Here is a 21432-nt window from a genome sequence, read left to right as displayed (position 1 = left end):
TTATATGGCTAAACAACAAAAATTAAAGCAATTAAGCAAAAAACAATTAAAATATTATAAACAAGCACTGACTCACCTCAGCAAACTCTCAGTATTCAAATAAATACTCAGTATTTAAATCAAATCTACCTGCAGGTAGAGCTGCACAACTGCGCATGTGCAGACACATTGGGGCTGTTTACACTTGGTATTAAGATGTGTTTTCAACGATCGGATCACAAGTGGACAAGAGAGACACATTACGTTTACACCTGGTATTTAAATCCGTCTCTTGACCGCTTCTGTCCTGAATACTTTGAGGGGGTGGTCTGTGAGACGGTGGGCGAGTCTCTCTGCTGTCATTCAAACGCGAGCGGGAGTAATTATGAGTTCATATGGAGGCGAAACTAATATTATGTCGGAGGCCGCTGCTTGTTTAGCAAGTAAACATGCTGTACAGTGTTTTGTTAGTGTATATGTTAAAGCTTTCTCTGAATTTTGGCTAAAAATGAATGAAAGGCTAAAAATAGCGCTGTTCATCGTATCTTCAAGCCAAAAGTCAGAAAAGACGTAAAGCTTGTGTTCAGTACCTCAGATTAGATAAATGGGCGGAGAGAAGGCAGTCGCGTGTGGTTGTTCGAAAACATTCAACCGCATGTGCGTTTACACAAGCAAAAGCAATCCGATCGAAAGGGGTTTCGAATACCTCTGAATGTGGTTGAAAGTGGACGACAGTGGACAAGCTCAAAACGTTTTGAACAGCGTTTACACCTGGCATTAATGTCGTCCACTTGTGATTTGATCTATGAAAACGCATGTTAATGCCAAGTGTAAACAGCCTCATTGTTTAAAAATACACAACATACTTTCAAGCAGAGCTCAGTGAATCTGTTAAGCATTCACATAGTATTTGTCTGGCTATTCCATCAAACGAGCAATAACATTACTGGCCTTACTATAACCCTAACATTCTCTAAAACTTTGCCACTGTACGAAGCTCATTGTTAATGCTTTAAAACTGTCAGGATCCTGCTGGAACCTTGTCTTGTTTTAATACTTAGTCCAGTATGGCAGGGTTCTGACAGTACAATGTTTTATGTGAAAGCGTGGTCTTAGTGTTATTGTATTAGACCACGTTTTTTCCGTGTCTTGTCACTTTTACCCCGCTCCGAGCCCGACAGGCCCACGTGCTTTTCGGACTCCGGCAAAACAAGGCCGATGTCAAAGGCTTCGCTATGGAGTTTCTTAGGTCGGCGTCAGGCTCTGGGTTCAACGAGGCAGAGCTGAAACTCATTTTCAACAGCTGCCTCGACGAGCCCCTCCAGCCTGTCGAACAGAAGAGGCTGAGACCCCTGGGCTTCCCAAACATGGTGGAGTATCTGATGAACCGCGAGTCCAGGGGTTTAACCGCAGCTGAACGAGCCACCCAGCTTTCTCCCATCCCAGAAGGTCGTGTCGTGGCAGTCATCACACAGGACGATGCAGCTCTCACCACCTCGATCCCCGAGAGGTCTGCTCTGCCGACCAACCTCCGAGGGAAGCGTGGGAGAAGGCTCTCGTGGGAGTCCGCCTCAGATGCGTCCTCCTCACCTGCTATGACCACCACGATTCCTCTGCCTCCTGCCATGAGCACTGTGCCTCGCCCTAAGAAGAAGAAGAGGAAGAAGGGGTCCTCGGCTCTTCAGCCAGGTGCAGCCTCCCCGGCCTCTGATACGCAGCAGCGTCTGCCAACGCAGTCTCATCCGGAGTCTGCCCAGCCACAGTCAGCTGCAGCCTCCTTACATGTTATACAATATATTTTATCAGCAGCTGGTTCTTGATGTTGGGAAAATTTCATCAATTCATTCAGTATTTTTTACTGCACGACATAAATTTACCACAGTGCTGAATTAAAGCAGATATCTCTGGGAAGGAGTAGGTCTGGTTTAAATACATGTACACAGTCTTAATCGCATTTTAAGAGACACAGTGGACAAAGATATTAGACTAAAGTGTTCAAAAAGATCTTCAAAATCTCCAGAAAACTTTCAAAGTAATTACGGTTGAAGAAGATGAGCAGCCAGTGACCTTGTCAAGTACATCTGATATAACAGCTGTTATAATTCAAGAGACCAACTATGTGATTCTGGAAACAGAGGCTGGATTTCAAAGATTCAAAATCAATTTCAATTCAATTTTATTTATATTCATCACAATTCTTCATCGTTTCAAAGCCGCTTCACATGAAATAGAAACAAAGAAAACATAGAAAAGCAAAAAACAACAAAAGAATGGCAGTTTGTAAATATAGTTAAGGAGTTACATAGAATTCAAATGTTATAATTGGTACTCCATTTCAAACTATATCTTTGAATCTTGTACAGAAGTACATGGAGGTATTCAAAATTATTTGAAGAGTTTGGTTCCAAAACGCAATAAATCCATTTTGACAAATTTTGGTAAAAACGTGTTTTCTATACCAAGAAAGTGACAAGATGAAAACAACTATTTTCTGTTACAAACGTTCACATAGCATCTTTAGGTTATAAAAACATAAAAAATTCAAATCCATAAGTTGATTTTCAAAGATTTATTATAAAAACGGATCATTTTTTCCACAAAATGCAATAAATCCATGACAAGTTTTTATTCAAAATGCTATAAATCTATTGAATCAATAGCCTATATAAATGTGCATTCATCTTTGCCATGTTATATTCATTTAGTTGACTAGTTGTACACACTAATTAAAAATATAAACATTAATGTTATTAATCAAAACACTTACTTTGTCATATTAAGATCACTGTCATTGCGGTTATACTTGACCTCTTCGCTTAACGTCTTTCACAGCGATCAGCTATAAAATGTTTTTGGTCCTGCTCGATTTTCGTTGACTTTGAGTAAAATTATGGAAAGTTTTTCATAAGATCCTCTGGGGTCAATGTGTTAGCATGAGAAGCTTGATGCTGTCGGCAGAAAAAGCACCCGTCTCCCGAGTGCCTCTCAGGGAAATTATTAGATGTTGATGGCTTACGTTTCTTTCCCATCACAGAAAACCATCACAGGTTTAGCGATGCAATTAAAGTATTATTTTGTTTTGTTTGTTGATCACAAAGTACAAAGTAGATGAGGAAAACTAGGACTCCATGTACTCAGCGCGCCGCCATGTTTGTTTACATGCGCTGTGGGATTTATTGCGTTCTATAAAAAAGGGGGAGTGGCGTTTATCGCATTTTGGGAAAAAAGGGAGAAAAGATGACAGAATAACACGGCGGATATTGGATTTTGCGTAAAATTAAGAATTTACTTTTAACTACTGACCTGATATAATGCTGATTTTGGCAGTAACTAATTTTTTTCAAAAATGGCGTTTATCGCGTTTTGGAACCAAACTCTTCATTTCCTAATAAAAGGATGTATTGGGTAATAATAATATAATAATAATAATAATAAGTAAAATAGCAAATACTGCAAGTTTGGAATTGGACCAAAATAATGAAAAGCAGTATTAACAAAGTCCCCTAGTAAGCAAATACACTAGCCCAGCAGGCAAGGGATAAACACTCCTTTGGGTACACAGAATAAAACCCCTGTGAGAAAACTGAGAGGGCCGCTTCTCATCTGACACGTTACAGCTGCACAGTTATGAAGTGCAGCTACAACACACTGCTGTTACAGTAATATATTATATACTATACTAAACATATGCTATATAGAATATAATGAATACTATATTATAGCATTTAACTTGCGCTGCAACTGCAAGAAAGCGGTCAGTTGTCGCTGACCAGTCATGAATTCAGCAGCATGAAGATGGGCATCATGCGGATCAGTGGTGGGGTGGGCATCACACCGAACTGAAATTAAACCTGTCTGTCTCAGACAAAAGGCGTAGAGGCCGCTCACTGTGGTTCCGGTCAAGCTAACTAGTACATGTTTAAGAGCTGAATTAGGTAAATGCTTAGTTAAAGAGATGAGTCTTTAGTTTAGACTTAAACTGATCGATTGTGTTTAAATCCTGAACATTGCTGGGAAGGTAATCTACCACCTTTAGATGATTTTGATATTCTAGGGATTATTGAAAGACCAGAATTTTGCAAGTGCAATGTTTGCAATGGAGTGTAGTCTGATAGTAACTCATAAAGGTACAGAGACGCTGCACCCAAACACACGCAGATACACAAACACACAACACATACTGACACACAGTACTGTGTGAATACTGTGTTTAACAAAAAACAATCTGAATCCAACAGATAAGCCCAAGTAAAAAATAAATGATATAGAAAAAGAACGGCGTCTCAAAATAGCATAGTTGAGCACTGTTCTTAAGTTTATTTTAAAAAGTACAGTACTAAATACTAACTTTTGTGTACATTATGCACAACATTATCTTATGAAAACAGTACATTTACTAAGTGTACTTAAATATTGACACAGCAAAAGATACAAGTTAAGATATAGATGGATACTGGTGTTATTGATATAAAGATGATGGATATAAATGGCACATGCATGTCATAATCTGAATGAGTAATTCTTACTCATAATTACTATTTTAAATGATGCAAAAGTGTTTAATGCTGAAAGATTAAATTTAATCACATTACGTTAATTATTGAATAATAATGAGTTCTCAATCTATTCCAGAACTGTGTAATTAAAGTGAATTAATTATTATATTAATTGACTTTTTAATTAATTCCAAATTCATTGAAAGATTTGTGTCTTGATACCTGGAGAAACAGCTTGTGGCATCATGTGACCCTTTGCTGTATATGTAAGGAATAATTGACTTCGGTCCTTTGACTTATTTAATATAATGCACACCCAAGGTGGTAATGCGGTGCGACGTGAAGTGGACTTACACCGCGGGAATGCATTATTTTCCATTTTTTTCAAAAAAGTCAATTATTCCTCTTATACCACAGTTACCACAAACATTGTCCAGTGGCCGGTTGCATAAAACTTTAAGACTAGTCTTAAAAGTTAGTCATGAATTTTTTTCTTCAAGACTGATCATAACTGTTTTAAGTATGTTACATAGAAAGGTACATTGGTCTAATTTAAATCCAAATAATAAGACTGATTGGCCCTAACTGATTGCTAGTTAGTCAGAATCATTCTTAAGACGCAGTCTTAACGTCACAGCTATGTTTATGCAACTGGCCACTGGTGGTTATTTTATGACATTTGACAGGTCAGGTGTGCGGTTTACAGAAAAATAAGCATTCAACAGACCCGTGGTATAATACGAAGTCATATAAAGAACTTTAGATCTGCCACCTGTTCAATTCTATGTAAAGAGATGTGATATGATCACTGTGTATGACATTCACCTGTGTTTAAATTGACCTGCAGTCATAATGAATGAATCTCTCAGTGAAACACACGGTTATAGGACAGCACCAAAAGTTTTAATCGCATGTCTCATTAAGATATACTGCTGTGGCTTTTTTACTACAGACCGTTTCAGCAAAAACAACAGAAACAAATGGCTAGGGGACCAAACTTATCTTCTGCTATAGATTATTTGCTCCACGTCTGCTGCAGTTATAGCTCTGTGTGTGTCTGTGCGTGCGTGTGTGTGTGTGTATGCTGCATATTTAAGGGGTAAAAGATGAGGTCACATTTCGAATATTATGGCCTACCATACTTGTCAATCACTTTGACTTTTTTTATAGTATATTTGTTTGTATTGTTCCTTTCTAACATGATTCTGTTCTAGACTGTATCTTTATTTACTTGGATGTATAGAGTGTAATATGTTAAACTGATAGGACTGGTCTAATTTCACTGTACTTTGTAAAGTGACAATAAAAAAATCTTGAATCTGAAGTTAAAACACATCAGTGTGTTTCTCATTGTCGACTCCAAAAAACTCCATAAATTAAAAAAAACCCTTAGTGACAACGCTCTTATCATTCTAGTTAAGTGTTTTCTTAACTTAAGGGTTTCTTGCTAACAGTTGATAGTCTCTGTATCAGAACAGACTGTTGCTAAGCAACAAAAAGATGCGGCTGCTGTGATGCTGTGCAGTCATACATGGTGCAGAGGTCCTGCTGTTTCATGAAGTGTATTTTATTCTGGATATTGTTTGAAATCACGCTATGCATTTGGTCAGTTAGTTACTAACGTAATCGACTCTGGAATAGAAAAAAATACAAAAAGGTCCACACCGAGCTTCTGAGATCAAAACTTCAGTCTGTTGTCCTGGAAATGTTGAAAATCATGCAGGTCAGTTTCCTGAGGTCATCAGTGTGTAAGGATGGATTCACTGCAGTGGTTTCAGGATGTAGTAATGCCGAAATGAACAAAAAATGTTAACAACGAGATGGTGTAAAACTGTGCATTTCTTGCCAATTACCACCCTTCTGCCACTTATACCAATGACGGAAAAAAGCACAGTTGTGGTAGCAAAACATGTGGGAGAGCATTGCTAGAATATAAGAATTACTGGATTGAAACAGGCAGCGCTATTCATTAAATCAATTAAATCAAAAACAAACAGAAGATTTATAAATAAAACGGATTAATAACAGTACTGAGAACTGGAAGCTTGAACCCCAGAGCTCAGGTAAAGAAGAAGAAGAGCAGAGCTGAAGAAGTCCAAGAACATATCCAACATAACCTTCATATCCCTTCCTTGACCATGTGACCAAAACCAACTTAATACAATCAAACTGACCAATCAGAAGACCACCTTTGTACCGGACAAACAACTTTGATCACCTCAGTATGCACAGGAATGCAGATGGTAGAGGAAGTGAATGTGGGTTGTGACCGAGTAATACATTTCTAAATGTTTAATATTACAAGTATGAGTTCAGAGAGAATAAGACAAAGCAGGCTTTTAAGTGTTGGACAGCACGCATCATCCATCAGCTCATCCCTCAATAACAGCCCAAAGATGAATGTCAGGTCAGGACCTTCCGAACATGGGGAAGGGGCGCGGATCTCATTACGGCTGAAGCCTCGGGGACATCAAAGCAATTTGGCTTGCCCTCTGTTCCTGGGAAGCAATTAAAATATTAACTGGAGTTGTAATGGCATTCACACATATTGATATATAGGAGGAGCGCTACGCATGAAATATTGACAAGTTCTGGCGAAACTTTGATAATGAGACCCAAGGCTACCACAGCCAATTTACTGAGTGCAATGACTCCATAAGCTCTTAAGTTACAGGAGCGGACGGATAAACTGCATGTGTGAAAGCGAGCTCTCACTATAAGATCCTGCTTTAATGTATCTGTGTCACTTGCAGCCCTCTCTGACCCAAATCTGCTTTCTCATTGACTGTAATTTCTATAGGACAGAAGTCTTCAGGGCCATTTAATATATCTGTAACAAACAGAAATGTGTTTTCTTTTCGTAGTTCAATGCTCATTTTGTGTCTGTTTCTCTAGTAAAAAACAAGACAGAATAAGCACGTTTTTTAATGCAGATTAACGCTGGTGCATAATGATAAGAGATTGACGGATTTATCGGTTTCCCGATATTTCCCACGATATTTAAGCTTTTTCCCATTATCGGAAATTGATTTTGTAATATCGGAGTGACAGATAAACACAGTTTTTGTGTGCTGGACGCATCTGAGGAGATGACCTAACAACAACAGCAGCAGCAGCGTGCACAGCAAATATAACGGCAGTGTGACGCGACTTCATTAAAAGGAATTTGAGTATGCTTACTTTCATTAATCAACTAATTTAACATAACAGACATTAATGCACAGATGAAATGTGTTATAAATGCCTGACTCGCCTAAGAAATAAAGATGAACTCACGAGTCACGTAAACTGCAGCGTAGCTTTACATGAATGAAACCATGAACGAATGCTTGGTGGAAATTATGAATTTTTTTTTATTTATGCTTATCAGTAGCCTCATAAAATCATGTTCATATTGCTGTTCACTTAACGGGTTTAAATGAAGCACAGCCACCGCATGTAGCTAACTTTTAACAAGATCAGGGCTCCAGACTCGCATTTGAGAGAGGTGGCACGTGAACACACGGTGTACAGCGCTATCTTTAGGCTTTTATTGATAAAACTAAAGCGGCTGATCTCCGCGTCTTTAATTTGTTTCATTTTGCGAGCTATCACATATACATGTACAAAACACTGTGCAGCACACGCAGCAGACTCTGACATAATATTAGTTTGCGGCAATTTAACCCCGTCATTACTCCCACTGGTGTTTAAACGAAAGCAGAGGGACTCGCCCACAGTCTTCACAGACCACCCCTCAAAATAATCAAGACAGAAGCGGTCAAAAGTGGACAAAAGAGACGGATTTAGAGAAGTGATATGCACCTGAGATATGATAAAGGCGAGGGAGGGGCAGCAACAGGAAAAGTGACGCCTGCGCATTATATTAATATAATTGTATTTAAAATTTCGCAGTCCTGCCAGTGTGACCTTTAATAAAAATTTAAATGCGACTATTTACTCGCAGTATGGAGCCCTGAAGATTTACACTAAGTTATATTAACATTTACTAGTTAAACATTATTTTACTAAAAACATCTACATAAATGTCTGTGGATATTAATTCATCATTTATTATTACCAGTTTGATAAAGTTATGCGCAAGTAAAAGCATAGTTAAAGCATGTTTGTTACTTTCCTGACAGTGTATTATTCCAGTGATATTATTCATTAAATTGATATTATCCAGCAATTCATTCTTTTTCATTCTTTTAGAACCCTCAGTTTATTAGAGGGCAAAACCTTTTAGGATATAAAAGCAGGTGTTTAAATAAAAGGCAAAAAAATGGCATCTACTCCAGTAATTGGTTTGGACCTACAGACGTTTCTGAAGTCCATGTCTAGTCCCAAACAAGTTAACTGACAGAGGTGACATGAAATGAAGTGTGAAAATCCCAGCTGCACATATCATCTGTTTCGCAGGCACCCGTGTATGTGTGATGCACAGACTCTTAATAATAAGACTAAGTTCAGAGAATGATGATGCTCACACCTTAATTTCTTTCTTACTTTATGCTCGTATGAATTAAAATCAGTGATGCTTTTTGTGTATTTTCCTCCATGAAAGTACATTTATTTCAAAAGACTTGGTTCCTTTTATATCCCATAGTGAAAAACCATCAAATGTTTCATTTTTGCAAGTTTTGTTTTGGGAGAGTGGTAGAAATACAGCTTTATGAACTGAAGGATCCTGTATTAAAGGCTTTTTTATTGCTGCCTTTTCCTAATATTTTCCTAAAAAAAATATTTTAAAAGCCTTCATAGTCAAATCTTTCTGTAATGTGAATCACTCATGAATCTTGTAATAGTTCAATGATTTCTCTTTAGGTCCTCCAAATATAAATTGTTATAGAAAATGAGCTTTTTTGAGATAACGCACACTTTTTTGTCTTTAGAAAGATCATTTTTCATACCCATATTGTCATGACGCGGGAGTGGAGTGAGGACGCAAATGCAGAGTTCAGAAAATAAATGACACTTAATGATAAAACTGGAAATCAAAATACGAGGAGTAACAGGTAAGCAAACACAGGAACATCCAATATGTGACACAGAGAACAGACATGGTTGTAAAGACAATCTTCCGGCGACAAGTGTGACACAGACAGCAGTATAAATACACAAAGACTAAACAAGGAACAGGCAACAAGACATTCTTCTTTAACAAAGCATTCACATAAAATGTCCAGTAAATGTACTTTTCCGCAGTAGTTATTTTGTCTAGAACAAAGCACTCACATACCTCATATGGGTAATACACTATTGCCGCAATAGTTAGCCTGTCTGGGACCGAGCTGACTTAAACCACTATAATGTATGACACTTGCATTACATGCGAATGGCCCCTACGCTAATAGAACTCTGTTTCTGTCTCCCTGTCTCGTCCTCGACCCCCGAGGACAATGACACTAACAGACCCAGTTCCTGTTACTGTGAAGGTCATCGCACCACTGATCTACTGGCTGTCCTTCAACGTACGTGATGCCCAGCCGATGAGTGACCAACGACCACCGGCTGAACCAGTTTAATCCGCTTACCCGCTTCCTATCCCTACCGTATCTATATATATATAAAAATATATATTAATTTCTCCCAAGGGTTTTTGTCCTTCTAGGAGTTTTTCCCATTGGGTTTTTTCCTAGGGGGTTTTTTCGTCCCAGGGAGAGTCAGCCAACTTTGGCTTAACTTAGCACTTTACTGTATACGTTACATTATTAATACGCTATCTACATCTTCTCATGTAAAGCTGCTTTGCAACAATTAACAATTGTGAAAAGCGCTATATAAATAAAATTGAATTGAATAGAACCGGTCCTGGTTTTATGAATCTGAATATTCTCATATCGGTCTGTGATGAGTTTACAGTGAACTTTTTAAAAGATAAAATGAAAGAGGATCAGATGTGATAGGAACCAATTTAACAATTCTTGATGAGGTTTATTCTTATCAAAGGAAACCTAACCTGTTAACAATCGTAAGAACAAACGTAATGAAATGCTAAAAAAACGAAGAAAAAAAATCAGTCATGATGAAAATTCTTCCGTCTCTATGTTTATAACACACATGTAAGAATATTTCTGTCTGAAACCCAAGCTGATCTCATCCACTTCCAAGGCCGTAGCCAGGATTTTTCAAATACCGAGGACATTTTTTTTATTATTTACATTTTTTCCATATTACAGAATAATAATAAACATGTCCAAACTACGACATAGCACAAATGTAACTGTGTCTGTGAGAATTTTGTTGGTGACTAAAAGCATCCAAAATAAATCAATGGTTACATTTCATCATTTGAAGTGCAAGTCACCCTTTGCCTAGAAACTGCAAAACTGTGTCATTTTTTCAAGAAGCTTCTTAAATTTTCAATTTAGGATGAATTTTTAAGAGTATAAAAGGAGTTTATATATAATAAGGGCTCTTAGTGGCTGCTTTTTCTTCAATATTCAGTGTAAGTCATCTATTTCAAAAAATATATTTTTTGGTTTCTAATAACAAAAATGAATCTGTTTAGCACAGCTATATTTTGTCTACAAAAGTAATTTCAAGCATTTAACCATAAGCCTTCAGATTTAATGATTTTAAGACCATAGTTAACATTTTAGTTAAGTGACCTTAAACTTTTGAGCAGTAGTGTAGGTTTTAATCTCATCGGTAGCCGTATTGCATCCCATATTGTAGGCTATTTGCTGCATAACCTTTAACTTTCTCATCTTCCCTTCTTCTCTGCTCATCTTTTGCTGGCTTTCAAAATGATAGTTAAGTTTGTTACAGCCTTTTCATTTTCATTTGCTTTATTAGATTAGAATTACAGACGTGGAGAGACTCTTTTTTACGTTGCATGTTACACAAACATTCTTGCCTTTCTTGCATACTATTCTTGTATAGAAGCAGTGCTTATTATTTGTGTTTGCGACCGCTACCTTTGAGCTTGTTGTACTTCCATCGCTGTGTCGTTGCGGGTGTGTGGGACTCGGGCGGACTGCACGTGAGGACCGGGCTGCTTGTGATTGTCTAGCAGCACCTGCTGCTCGTTGAGTGTAGAGAATGATACATGCTCTCGCGTCAGTCTCCAACCACGACAGAAAAGATCGCTAGATTTGTCCTTTTTCGCTTTTTTTAAGTTGCTAAATCTAGCGACAAAGTCATCAACAAGTTGGCAACACGACACTGCTCGGACTGTGCATGTATATAGTGTATGAGCTAATCCTGCTTCTGGTTGGCTAACGATGGAAATTCAGCCAATCATCATTGATTATGTGGTTGTCCCACCCCCTCTAACATACACAGGCCAATCAGTTATGTGTTTTACACCCCTCAACACACGCAAGAGAAAAACATTGCCTGTCTAACGATGAGAGTTTACTCGCTTCAGTGAGATTAATTATACTAAATGCGCAGCATTTTAATGTCAGTAACGCTGTAAGGAAACGACGTTTATATATAACGCCGTTATTTCCATCACTGCACGTGATGATCCGTAGATGCAAGGATTGTCTCGTCGGCTATTTTCACATCAAAATGAAACGAAACTTCAAAAAAAACTACCGAGGACATGACCTCGGTGTCCTCAATGGTAGCTACGGCCATGTCCACTTCACTACTGGATGTTAATGCTCTTCTGCGACAGTCAATATCACGTTTATAATCGTGAACTAATTGCCTCCGATAATGAACGCAATACGGACCAGCTTGTCATTGAACTATACGGCTCTGTGTAGTAAAGGCTGCTCCTAAAGGTAGGTGAAATCCACAGAACCGGATTTACTGACGAGATGCGCGTGATATTGCATGTGAATAATCGTGCAGCCCTACCCATACGAACGCTCCATCTGCTCTTAATGTTTCCCAATTCTTTTCCATATTTCAGAGATTTTTTTCTCATTATATCCCACACACTTGGAGGCACGTTATCAGAGGTGTCCTATTTTTATATTCACATGCTTGGCCTGATTATACATCTCTGATGTTTTCAGCATTAAAGCCTAGAGAGCGACTGTGTAATCTGGTTCAGGATCAAAGCAATGGTCGATTTTATATATATATATATATATATATATATATATATATATATATATATATATATATATATATATATATATAAAGGCTGAAATGTGCCGGAGGAGGGGCTTGACACAAAATAACAACATAAGCTGTAAGCTGTTAAACAAATCAGCTGTTTGTGACATGTGAATAATCTGTATGTGTGCTAATTTTACACGTAAGACTTTAACCGATCAGACTCCCGAGTATAGGACATAATAGTTCCCAATAAAGATGATCTTGGTACAAAAATTATCTCCAGCTCCTGTGGTGCAAACAAAGCAAAATGCAGGGAGTCCCACAAATATTTCAGGTTCTATGATAAAAAGGTTCCCGGAGAGTGAATTGGGAAAATAGTGTGCTGTAAGAGCTTTTGTCAAAAATTAGGTCCTCAAAATTTAAAGCCAGACACTTTCTACACACACACAATTTAATACACACATGTTTGTGTGTGTGTGTGTTTGTGTAGTATGTGTGCGCACGCATGTAATAAATATCTCCACAATCAGCCGGATATTCATGATAAACAACAAAGTTTCAAGGTTCATTCCACAGACTGTAAATTCAGCTCAATATCAAATAAAAACTTTGTGTGACACATGGTGAAAGTTCTTAAAATGAAGAAAGTTTACAGGATGAACCGCGCTTCACTTTCTTTATAATCTATTTTGCAAACAATGGGACAAATAAATAAAGGTCTGATTTCAGCAAATTATTATGCAATAACTCAATTTGACTCTGAGGTCACAGAAAGCCAGATGCTCATGAATAAACAAAGAACTAAAGATGCATGAACTTATTAATTACAAGTTTAAAATCCTTTTCTGCTTTACAAGGTTAGGGTTTGTTTGTGTTTTCCACTCGGACAGAGCTGTCATCACTGAGATGTGTTTGCCCTCCAGGTGCTTAAAGAGCACAACACACAAACACACACAGACACACACAGACACACCTGTTTCCTCTGGATCTGATGTGTAACTTGGGCAATTGCATCTGAAAATGTTAAAGTTTCATCAGCTCTCTGACTCGCAGCCCCACAAACTCAAAGAAACACAAATCCAGCAGCTGACACAAGACAACATCACTGTACAAACCTAATACTTCATTAACAAATGTTGCTTTGAAAGTTTCCTACACGCAGTTTAAAAAAGATACAAAATGATATGTAGGGACTGGGGTGCTGTTAACTGGTTGCTAAGGATGTCAGAACGGTTGTTAGGGGGGTGTTAAGCAGTTAGATTTAGTAGATAGACAGAAAAGTTGAAAGGATTTTGTGTGTTTACATTTGAAATGATTGAAGGATTTTTATTCACAGATTAAATATGTCAAGACTTTAAATCGTGAGCTTTTATAACTCATAATACAGATACAGTATATACTGACATGAACATGTGCCGTATGTATAATAAAGAAATTATGCAGTTTTATCAGAGGAATATAAGCTGATGTCGTCGTTCACAATTTATGTCTGCATATCAAAAACACAGAAGAGTTTAGGACTCAACCTCACCTTATGAAGAAAGAGTTTCTTTAGTCTTCCTCTTTTGTCTTTTATTTATAACATGTTCAACTGGGAAAAGTTTGAATCAGTCATCAGTTTTTCTGCATCACATCACATCATTCTTTAGCCGGATGTAACATAACTTGAATGAATGCACACCTGTACTGTATACGACTCAAACCTTCACAAAATAAGCTTACAAGAATCTTCTTAACATATAGACTCAGAGACCACATGACATCCTCTCCTAAAAAGTGACATAATTGTTAAAGAAAGTGGGGCAATGATGTTCACTTTAAAACATTCATTTAAAAAACATCATTTAAAAGACTTTGCATGAGTGCCACCCTGTGACAGATCTGAGAACAGCAGAAACTAAGCTAAACAGCGTGATATCCTTTTGAGTGTAAAATACGAAAATGTTCAAAATCAGGTTTTGTAAAAAAAACTCTTTGTATAAAACACTTGACACAGATACCGTACATTGACCCTTATGGGACAGATATGGCAAAGGTTACGGTCACTTTTATGACACAATGGATAAATGTAATGGCATTACATTGCTAGACTTTCATTAGGTGATATTCAACAGATGACCAGACCTTGATCAGAAGTCAGCACAAAGATCAGGGACTCGACAGTCTCAATCGCAAAATCCTTAACTACGATTTAAAAATCTGATTAGACAAATTGGGAAATGTAATTTCCAGATGCGACCAGCAGGCGGCCAGTGCTCATTAACCCCGCGCAGCACAGCCTCGTGTGTCTGATGGTCAAAGATGAAATTTTCTCTCATATTTTTTGTCTCATTAATCTATTATTTGTTTCTTTTATTTATATGAAGTCTCTTTTTTGTTGTTATTATTATTATTATCATTATTGTTTTGGCGAAAGTAAAATTAAAATTCCATAATGTATATATAGTTGTACAACAGCATTGTCTTTTTACTCTACTTGTCTGTACTACATGAAGCAGACTCATTAAAGGTCTGGTTTCACAGACAAGGCTTAGCTAAAGCCAGGACTAGGCCTTAGTTAAATTAATTTAATAAAGTTTAATGAACATGCCTTTAAAAGACATTATTGGTGTGTATTCTGAGAGAAATCAATGTATATTTTAAGATCCGTCAGTGAAAGTTATTTTCAGTTGAGTCAGCTTAAACATGTGTTTTAGTTCAGGACTAACCTTAAGCCTTGTCTGTGAAACCGTTTAAGTGTACTTTAACCAGTTTCTTTTTTATTTAAGTCAGAGAGATGTCGTTTCTGCATGTTTGTAGTATTGAGATTGGAGCGAATCATTTCATCTGTGTAATCTCACAATGCTTACTGGGGTTTACAGTTTAAGATTCTTCAGGATTCAATTTAGAGAATCACATTCAGATTCAAACACATTTTGTAGCAACAACCCATACAGGTGCAAATCTTTGGCACTTTAAACCGGTCTGTTTCTGTTTAGTTGGCACGTTCAAATCCACCTGTTCTCACCAGAATGCCTAAAGTTCTTCACGAAACAATCTGCGTCATAATGAATGAACGTGACGGTTTCCTTTAAAACAAAGGTCAAGACAAAGAATGCTGGCTGTTTTCTTTAAAATGATATAAATGAATATAAATCCTATTTAGTCATTTTGTTACTGACTGATCTGAAAGCTGTGGTGTGCGTTTCTGTGCACTGCATACCTACAATCTAAACAAATGATTCTGGGTTTTTGTGAATCAATCCAGCAGGAATTTCAGTACAATAGATTTTGTCATACCCTCATGATGGATGAGAAACGTCTTGACAGGGTGGGTCTAATCAGTTCCTCTGGGTTTATTTGGGTTTTTGACAGCGATATTCTCGCACAATCATCTCCAGCTCACCTAAAGATGGACGGGCCACTCGCATGCAAACGGGATCCGCTTTAAACCTACGAAAAGGAGCAATAACTGAAATGAGTGAATGCTCATGTTTAGCTGTAGGAACGTCTGATCTCAGATCAGCGGAGAGTGCATCCCTTCACCTGTGCAGGAGCTGTCGGGCTCTGCGAGGCGCGGGTGGATGTTCCTGCAGCGCGGTCGCACAGAAGTCTGCTAGCTTGTGATAGCACTGCTCTCGAATCGCGTTGTGACCGCTCGTCTCCCACTGCGGGAGGTCGTCGACGTAACTGCACGCCACCAGAACAAACTCAAGAACCTTCTCCCACTCCGCCTTCAGCAGGAGCGATCGGCCTCCTTCCTGACAGGAGCGCTGAACAAAGACAAGACGTCGGCCATCAGAACTTCTGAACGGATCATCAGAAGTGTTCATTTATGACAGTTGTGTCAGTATTGTAGCGGGGCAGTATTACAGAAACTGTATTTTATCATCCATAGACATTTAAAGAGCATGTGGCATTATCTATTCTAAAATAATCCCATAAATGCGTTGTTATTCATTTCTTACATGCCAACGTAGGACTATTCAAACAAATAATAGATCTGGAGAAACATCTTCTGTAACACTATATATAGAGATGTTTATTGATACGATACAGTATATAGACGTAAGAGATGGGATATATGACAGCATAAATTACATTACCAACAGCCAGTCTGCTTTCTAAATATTTAAATCAGCCACTAACAAACCCTGTCAGAGCTGTAGTTTATAGTCGAGTCTGATCTCACTGGTAAACAAACAGATGATGATGAAACACAACTAATGACAAACTCAATCATACACACCAAGGTTATAATCGTTAACGAAAACTAACGAAAAAACGAAAACTAGATGGGAAAAAACATTGTCGTTAACTGAAATAAAAATAAAAACGAGTCATCACAAAAAAACGATAACTAACTAAAACTGTAATGTGTGTCTGGCAAAACTAACTAAAATAAAATAAAAATATAGATTAAATGTCCTTAGTTTTCGTCTTTGTCTTTTATAGAGCAAATAACGCTTCAAATTCCTTTCCATGCGTCTCTCATTCACGCAGTGTCACATACACACATTCGCGAATTAATGACTCGTTTAAGTTGATTCCTTACAAGGTGTTGCAAATAAATGAGTCTTTTGAGTCGATTCTTTACAAAGCAAACGGGCCAAACGTTTTGAATTGGTTCGCGAATCAGTTTAAATGAATTGTTTAGATCGCTGCAACAACTGAATCGTTTGATGCGATTTTGCTTGTGTCTAGAAACACGCAGAACATAAAGAGTGTTGTATTATGTGAATATGAATTTACTAATCTTTTAACTAAAAGCTAAACTTCACACGTGTACCCGCCATTATATACGCGCGACCTGTTCGTCGTCAGAAACAGTAGGGACTTTAAGCAACAGCCTCTGGTGGAACGGCAACGGCATTCTGGCGTTGTATTGCGCATGCGCGAATTTAACTGCTATTTTGCGACGTTCTACTGTTACGGTCTACTACGGAAGAACAGCTGATTTGCCGTAGTCGCTACAACGTGAGAGATTGTGTAAATAAATGTTATGTTTAATGGCATATGACATTGTAATTGCATCAGTTTATGATTGTACCACAAGTCTTTTAAATAATATATGTTAATATGTTTTAAATTTAAGCTAATTTTAAAGATTTTTAAGTATTCAATGTTTTCAAGTATTGCTTAAATCTAGGTTTTTAGACTTATTTACATCATACAATAGTAAAAACTTCTCTTCTGACAAAAGATTGTCATTTAATGCCAAAACCAACCCTTCTCTTGCTTTTTTAAATGACATTTTTTTTGTTTCTCATTAAATGAATTAATACCGCGTTGCGCGGTCCTGTTTACGGTTGCTTAGTGATTTTAACGTTCTTGGCTACGGCGGTGTGACAGCATACTTCCGGTCGCCGTAGCCGTTCCATTCCCAGCTGTTGCTTAAAGTCCCTATTTAAACGCGCACCACCTCCAGAAGCACTGTGTACACGTCCATCGATGATTGACGTCTGATTCTGTCTACTGTACTGTAAGTGCTTCTCACAACACACACACGTGACATGAGATTCACAACATAAGAAAACATGAGTTATTTTCTAAAATCAGTTTGTATTTCATGTAAGTGTAAACTGTCGATGACCATCTTAGGATATTCTCTGAGTGAACTTTAATATGCATAACTGAATGCAAAACACTGTCGGTTTACTTGTCTGATATTTTAGCTATAAGCTGTATACATCAACATTAAGTTTTCAGACAAACAGGCAAAAATCCTCAGTTTGCTGTGGAGTCAAGAAGTGTCTAAACATTAAAAGATAAACAGACAAAAGTACAGAAATGTCACCTGTTTTAACATGCACACTATTCCAACTCAATAACACAACACGTTTGTATTTTAATACTATCTAATGTGGCCACGTTGAGACCATTAGAAGTGTTCAAGTGAACTGTGTCCTAATGCATTAATTGTTCACACGTGTAGTATCAGTTTGATCCATTTCATTTGAGTTTTGCGTTTGGGTACAACATACAAGTCAGCATTAAAGGCTGTTTTTCTTTGTTGTTAAAGCATGTATGTGTTGAAACATAATCAAAGGTTGATCAAATGTGACTTCTGTACTTCTGACACACTGATATTCATCTTACCAATTTCTGGTCTCCACAGCAAACTTTTGTCTTTACTGTCCTGATACTAATGGTGTGCATTGTATACTGTGTGTGCATGTATGTGTGTATTTTTTTTCTCAAGAGTAACTACTAACTCTCTACTTGAGTATTTATTTCTTTAGATTACTTCTTTTCACCTCTGGTTATTTGTCATGGTCTGGTCTCAGACTGCGCTCTCTGACAATCTGACAGAAATGTCTTGTTGTGGCTCAAAATCGGGTTGAATACATGCGGTTCATGTATGTCTTCTTTAGTCTGTTGGCTCTTTAACTTTTTTACTGGCACACATCACATTTTGCACTTACTGTGGAGTGTTGAACTTGAGACTGTTTACATATTTGTGCCCATATGTACATTTTATGTACTGGTTTTATTTTTGAATTAATATTTTCTAAAAATGTATGATGTTTTTGTTGAGTTAATATTACACAATTCTTTTTCTGACCTTTTTGAATCTTGCCCCTGACAAATAACCCAAATTATGAAAAAGACTAAAACTAACACTAAAACTAATAAAAACTAAACTAAAACTAAGCATTTTCAAAAAATAAAAACTAAACTAAACTAGCAAACCCACTTCAAAAACGAATTAAAACTAAACTGAATTTGAAAACAAAAAGTCAAAACGAAATAAAAATAAAAACTAATGAAAAATGCAAAACTATAATAACCTTGATACACACTCACTGTCTCTTACCTTAAAAGACATTAAGTGAGGACGAGCTTTCCGGTAACAGTGAGCATCGCGGTTGGAAGCGAGGCGCGAATAGGGAATGGATCTGTACACGCTGGTCTTCCTCTGGTGGAGATCTTCCAGTAAGATCTTGAGGTCAGGCACAGAGGAGCTGGACGCCGTCCGAACAGACTGACGTGGCCAAGTAACGTTTTAATAACGTCAGAGCAGAAGCGTGACACATGTTACTGTTGTTCAGTACGCAGTATACAGTGTGTAGTATGGATTTGAAGCACATGACAGGCATCTCACCTGTTCAGCATGCATCAGACTGTGAAGCAGCTCATTGGAGGCTGACGTCTGACACTCGAGAAAATCGTGTCTCCTGCGGCTCCTGAGTTTCCGAGAACATCCGTCCACTTGACAAAAACACAAGACAGAGCATCAGCGCTGATGTCACGAGATGAACAGAGACAAAAGAACAGCGATCAGAACTCACACGCTCGTCTAGGAACAGCAACAGACTCGAGGTTCCTGCTTCTCACACCAGCAACCAAACGAGAACCCAAAATATCCATGTAGGATCTTCTTAGACGTCCTGGAGACAGAAATATCACAGGTTAAGAGTTTTGGTCTGGATGGGATTTTACATTAAACATCTTTTAAACATCATCATCACACGTGTTGGTGATCCAGTCCACTATGTCAATCACATCTGGTTATGTAATAACTAGAGTCTTGTTTCTTGTTAATGTTAGTTTGTGTCAAGTAAATATAAGATCAAATATCATTAAACATGTAAACCACTGAGAGATCATACAGTAGACACGGGGCTTTTTACTGACTTTTGTTTTTATGTATTCTGATCATGCACATTAGACAAGATTAAAACATGATTAATGATGATGATGATATTTTGTTGTCATTTTGTGTGCATGTGATTTTCATGCATGATCTCAATGATATGTGATCGACATCATCTATAAATGTAAGTTATTCTCACCTGTGATTTTGGCCTGTGGTTCTGGGATCTCCACCAATACTGATCTGTGATCAGCCACACTTGCCATTTTAAAAACACACTCTTCTCCTTAGGTAAACGCCAACTTTTTAAAGTTAAGCTAAAATAAACCTCGGTACTGCGTCATAAGCTACTCGAAAACCCATAAAAATAACAAACAAACACTACAGAAAATCTGTAAACGTCACTGAAAGAGAGAAAGAAGTTTCCTCACAGACAGAAAGAGAGCGCGCGCTCTCGGCGTCATTCATTCATCTTAAGCTCGCCCACAACACTTGACGCGCAGGCGGAGCTTCAGTTTACTTCCCTTTGATTGGTGCACAACAGTGAGGAGGCTGTCTTTTGATTGGCTCACCGCACGCAGTACTGCGTTATAAACGGTAAGGATCGACTCTGTGAGGGTTGCAGATTATTTACTAGTGTATAGGGAAGTTTTTATGTGAGAGACCAGAAGTAGAGGATTTCTTTTTTTAGACCATTCTACATGTTTCTATCAAAAAGTAAAAAGTGTTTAAGCAATGAAATGTTTTTATGTGGGTTTTTTTTTGAGAGGGATGAATAAGGTTACCTGGACAGCTGAACGGTGATTTTAACGGTACTGTTTAGTGAAAAAATCACAATACTGTATGTCGTTTATTCACTCACCGCAAGGTTCTTCTGGATGAGGTTGGATGTTAAAAGAGAGAGAGAGAGAGAGAGAGGCTGATTTGAATATCTGTCCTCTGCTGTCTCGTTCCACAGTAAGATTGAGTTAAAGGAAAACACCACCGTTATTCAACATTTGACTATGTTCTTACCTTAACTTAGATTAATTAATACATATTTATCTTTTTCAATACGTGCACTTAATTTTTGTACAGCACATCGTGAATGTGTTAGCATTTAGCCTAGCCCCATTCATTCGTTAGGATCCAAACAGGGAAGAATTTAGAAGCCACCAAACACTTCCATGTTTTCTCTATTTAAAGACATGAGTAGTTACACGAGTGAGTATGGTAGCCAGGGCTTGACATTAACACCTGCCAAATGCGGGTAGATTTCGGCTGTGGCGGGTAAGACAGCCAATCCCACTAGCCACTTTGGCAGGTTGAATTAAATTTTTCAATTGTAGTTTTCTTAAAAGTTATGCAAAATGATGAACAATGCGCAATGCGACACTGGGA

The 21432-nt window shown here is 37.7% G+C and overlaps 1 protein-coding gene across 3 annotated transcripts; it reads right to left on the bottom strand.

Annotated features, from left to right (window-relative positions):
* Positions 1–6752: 6752 nt before the first annotated feature.
* LOC129427860 (uncharacterized) lies at positions 6753–20721 on the bottom strand. 3 transcript variants are annotated; one of them, XR_012373323.1, is made up of 7 exons: positions 20252–20712; positions 19748–19846; positions 19561–19667; positions 19273–19440; positions 16002–16228; positions 15756–15908; positions 6753–6973 (listed from the first exon to the last, which is right to left on the bottom strand). XR_012373323.1 is itself a non-coding variant. In XM_073876427.1 (6 exons), the coding sequence occupies exons 1-6, from the start codon at positions 20316–20318 to the stop codon at positions 15812–15814; spliced, it is 765 nt and encodes a 254-aa protein (XP_073732528.1). In that variant the 5' UTR covers positions 20319–20712; the 3' UTR covers positions 15755–15811. The 3 variants fall into 3 exon arrangements, 1 of the variants encoding a protein (XP_073732528.1); XR_012373324.1 differs by lacking the exon at positions 19273–19440 and having other exon boundaries at positions 20252–20721; XM_073876427.1 differs by lacking the exon at positions 6753–6973 and having other exon boundaries at positions 15755–15908.
* Between the last annotated feature and the right edge of the window lie 711 nt (positions 20722–21432).

This window comes from Misgurnus anguillicaudatus, chromosome 14 (genome assembly GCF_027580225.2).
Source record: "Misgurnus anguillicaudatus chromosome 14, ASM2758022v2, whole genome shotgun sequence".
Lineage (NCBI taxonomy): Eukaryota > Metazoa > Chordata > Actinopteri > Cypriniformes > Cobitidae > Misgurnus > Misgurnus anguillicaudatus.
The sequence above is the reverse complement of the archived record's forward strand: the minus strand, read 5'-3'. Positions and strand labels throughout refer to the sequence as shown.

Bases quoted from the DNA above. Each gene is read 5' to 3' on its own strand.
- LOC129427860 (XM_073876427.1), bottom strand. From the start codon at position 20,318: ATGGCAAGTGTGGCTGATCACAGATCAGTATTGGTGGAGATCCCAGAA. The intron at 19,847-20,251 runs GTGAGAATAACT...TTCTGTCTCCAG, and splicing joins ACCACAGGCCAAAATCACAG to GACGTCTAAGAAGATCCTAC. The intron at 15,909-16,001 runs GTGAAGGGATGC...TCCTTTTCGTAG, and splicing joins GCCCGACAGCTCCTGCACAG to GTTTAAAGCGGATCCCGTTT.